The following is a 4,047-nucleotide window of genomic DNA, read 5'->3' as shown; positions in this document are numbered from 1 at the left end:
TGTTCCTCTAATAATACATAGCTTTTTTATTTTCAATGTGACTGATTGGTAATGCAATGCTCATGTATAATGTGCGCATGTTTTCTGTGTGATAACGCTAGTATGAGGTACTCGTTTATACTTTGGTGCAGTTTTACTATACGGATCCATAGATTGTAAATAGTACAGAAAAATTTGGGCAAGTCTTTAATTTCTCCATTTCATGTCGAGAACATAACCCAACCAAACCTTGCGGGGCTTCTAACCCTTTCCTACTACTACTCCTACGTATACAATGGATCCGTATAATAAAACTGCACGATACGTTATGTCACTGGTGTTTTTCTCTTTTGTGCATGTCGCAGGACTGATATGGATAAACAGAAACAGTGTAATTGAATATTGAGACAGTGGTTCTTTAAACGTACTTTTGGAAAAAGACTGATGAAAATAAAGGCTGGAACGACTGCCTTACAACAGTAAGTACAGTTACAACAGTATGCACCGCGAGGCTTGAAATTAATCCATTGCCTTTTTCTATAGTTTTCTTTCCTTTCTACTTTTTAATTTTTACCATTTTGCTTTCAGAGATTCAGAGAATCATCACTGCCGTTTCCAACTTTTGTTTAATTTAGGGACGATGCCACCTACAGAAGGAGTTATGTGCTTTCCACCATGATGACTTACAGCCCGAACGCCTATGCAAATTATGTCACACTAAAGTCAGTGAAGAACGCTTATCCCGTTAAGGAAAAATCTACCTTGTAGGTTTGTCTTTTCAAGAGTGGCTGATCTTATGTCCCTCAAAATCTACCATTCTTTCCTCCTAACAATATCAAGGAATTTTAATATAACATTTTCTCCATGATTAAACGCTTCCCTCTTGAACACAAAATCGGCCAAGTGATTGATTAATTCCTTTTGTCTATTGAATTTTGGTAGAGATTCTTTTACGTCCTCCCACATCTGCTCAATATTGTCCATATGAGAGTCCCTTTCACTATCACTGACATTTGCACTTTTCTTGACTGTTATATGCTCATACCCTTTACGAGAAATGTCCTTATACCCTTCCCAACAGTCACTTACAATCGTTGTTTCTGGTTGAATCCATTCTTCTATTACAGATATTAATGTTTTCTCTTCTCTGTCCGGAACAGGGATCAAAAATAGTTTTCCAGAATTTCTTTCCACACCTCCAAAAACCCATTCTCCCCTCCATAACTTATTCACACCTATATCTACTATCTTTCTTCTTCCGCCAATTTTTCTGTTATTGTCAGTCACGTAATGCACTATTGTTTCCTGCACAAATTCCTTCCAGATATACACTGTCACACCATCAATACCGTACTCGTCGCGAATCCTTTGTGTACTTGTTCCCATTAGTATTTCGTACGTGAGAATTAATATCTCTGAAAGTCTCAACTTACTCTTAGCAAACCAAGACTTTGACCGTATAGTACACTTTTTTGTACATCTTTTTACCACTTTTTCCCCGTGCTTTATTTCTGTCATTTGCTTTCCACAATGCCACACTAAACCATCGAGAAATTGATTTCTCTTTACTATTTTCATATCTTCACCACAGTTATCACATTTTACCTGCTTTTTCAGTAGGCCACTTTCCATGCAAAAATCTATTACATACTTAGTATTTGTACTTAAGTACAATATAAAAGACAAGGTCGGTATACCTTCTTGGCCTATATATTTTTCTTTGACAACAATTGGGAGATTCAGTTCACGTTCGAGAATGCATTGATATTTGTATACTACAAATGCCAAATCCTCCATGTTTCAACATTAGCGTTGAGCTCATTTCTTCAGTGCAAGGCAGTGTTGCCAACAAGTTGATACAAAAAGTCGATAAATGGTAGATGAAATAACTCCAATTTTGGGTGAAAAGTCGCTAAAAAAGTTATTTGTGGATTTTCGTCTCATATATATATATATATATATATATATATATTTGAACAATTCAAGCCATAATATTATCTATGCTTCAAAAAATTATACGAAAGAGTAAATGAAAGAAAAATACGTAACTAAAAATAACTTTTAATATAATATATAACTTTTTACTTTATGATCAATTTCGTTTCAACGAAATCAAAAATGAGTTGTTTAGAAAATCAAGCAAAATTAAAAGTTTACAAAGAAAATTCTACATCCACTTCACTTTTAGTAAGTTTCTACAGACAATCAGCTTGCTATCGGTAATATGTTATTTGTGTCTCTAAACGGAAGCTCTGCAGACTAATGGGACGTTTACACTTGGTCGATTTAGTCGCACGACTAAATCGACTCGCTGCATTTGCCACTAAATCTAAGCAACTAGGCCGAATCAGATTGATTTATGCGTTCAATTATTTCAACCACAGAAAATCGAACGTCTTTCAATTCAGTTGCCAGTCGATTAGTTGCCTTCGATCAACAAGCGATTAAGTTGAAGTCCTCTTTACACGGTCGATAAGTTGAAAGTGACGTCAATTCAACTGAATCGAACGCAAATCGACTAAGTGTAAACGCCCCATAAAGGGTATTAAAGGTTGGAGTTTGTCCTCGTTAGAGGGCAAGAGATAAAATCAATTAAAACAGGAATTCCCAGTTCGTCATCAATTACGCTGATTCAAAGAAGCAAAAGGAAAATAAACATATATCTGAAGTTATTCGAGCTGATAGTACTTTATTATAGGACAAGTAGTTCGTAGCACAAAGGTCGCTAGATTTGTAAGTAAGTCGCCAAACTGTCTTTCAAAAGTCACCAAAAAAAAAAAAAAAAAAGTCGCTAATCGGAAAAATTATGTTTTGTCGCTATCCTTGAAGTCGAATCCTCTAGATTTAGCGATTTTTCGCCCAAATTCGCAACACTGGTGCAAGGTTCATGTCTTGTTTCACTGCTCACCTCCTTTTGCTCTAGGTATACGTGATGCGTTTGAGTAAGTCTAACATATAATTACATTTTTTCCAAAAAGAGGTAATACACAGAATAAACATTGGTACGAGAAACAATTGGGTCATTCTATATCTGTTTTCTTTCTTTCTTTTCTTTTTTCTTTTTGCAAAATTCTGCGTATGGGATTCAGCGTTAAAGAAATGCAAACAGAGGTTTTAACTGCTATGCTGATTACCTCAAAAAAAAAAAAAAAAAAAAAAAAAAAAAGTGATTGGTTGACGCAAACCGTTCCGAAGTGACCTAAGATGAAGCTACTTAGTAATCAAATAATCAGGGGCTTAGGACTAACAGAAGTATGTTCTTTCTGTGTTTCGGTGTATGTATGTTTATTCTCACGGTATTTGTTCCATGATTTACTATCTAATGAACTTAGATATAGTTGATTCCAAAGCTAACAAAGTTATCAGCAGTAAAAGTGTCAAAAGGATATTTGTGGCCACGAGCGGTTTGTCAATCAGTTGGATGGTGCAAATATTATAAATATTTACATGCTCTCCCTGTCGCCAGGATAAATGATGAAGATTGGAACTATCCTCCGTACTCAATGTTGAAACCAATAAGCATATAAATGAAACAAGAATAATCATTCAAAATATGAATAAAATACGTACAGGTCATTCAGCGAAGTAATTTTACCCTATTCAGTGGCGGTCGGTGACTCATGGAGTGAGGGAAGCAATTGTTAAGGTACCAAATACTACAAACAACTGAAACATTTTATGATGTTACTCATCTGTCACTTAAATTTTTCCATCCTTTCCTGTCAAATTCTTCGTTAATTACTGGATTATAAAATTCACGTCGTCACCAAAATTTTAAGTCTCTTCGTCTTCCTTTCCTGTCAAATTCTTCAATCATCCGATAAAAATAGTCACCACTTATTTTCACTTCACTTCAACGTAAGTTTATTTTTCTTCCTTTCTTATCAAATTGTTCAATTACCCGATCATAAAATTCACTATGTTATTTAAATTAAAGGTCTATTCTTTCTTTCTTGAAAAACTCTTGAATCAACCGATTATAAAATCCACTATCTCACTTAAATTTTAAATCTATTTTCCTTCCTTTCTTGTCAAATTCTTGAATCACTCGTTTATAAAACTCATCAT

At 34.7% G+C, this 4,047-nt stretch overlaps 1 protein-coding gene across 1 annotated transcript; it reads right to left on the bottom strand.

Moving 5' to 3' along the window:
* Window positions 1–789: 789 nt before the first annotated feature.
* On the bottom strand, window positions 790–1,776 carry LOC145675923 (uncharacterized). The gene has a single exon (XM_081746724.1). The coding sequence runs from the start codon at window positions 1,774–1,776 to the stop codon at window positions 790–792; it is 987 nt and encodes a 328-aa protein (XP_081602850.1).
* Between the last annotated feature and the right edge of the window lie 2,271 nt (window positions 1,777–4,047).

The sequence above is a fragment of the Thermobia domestica genome, chromosome 18, assembly GCF_964235325.1.
Source record: "Thermobia domestica chromosome 18, izTheDome1.hap1.1, whole genome shotgun sequence".
In the NCBI taxonomy this organism is placed as follows: domain Eukaryota; kingdom Metazoa; phylum Arthropoda; class Insecta; order Zygentoma; family Lepismatidae; genus Thermobia; species Thermobia domestica.
Note: the sequence above shows the minus strand (reverse complement) of the source record. Positions and strands in the feature narration are given on the sequence as shown.

Excerpts from the sequence above, each read along its gene's own strand:
- LOC145675923 (XM_081746724.1), bottom strand. The coding sequence starts at position 1,776 with ATGGAGGATTTGGCATTTGTAGTATACAAATATCAATGCATTCTCGAA.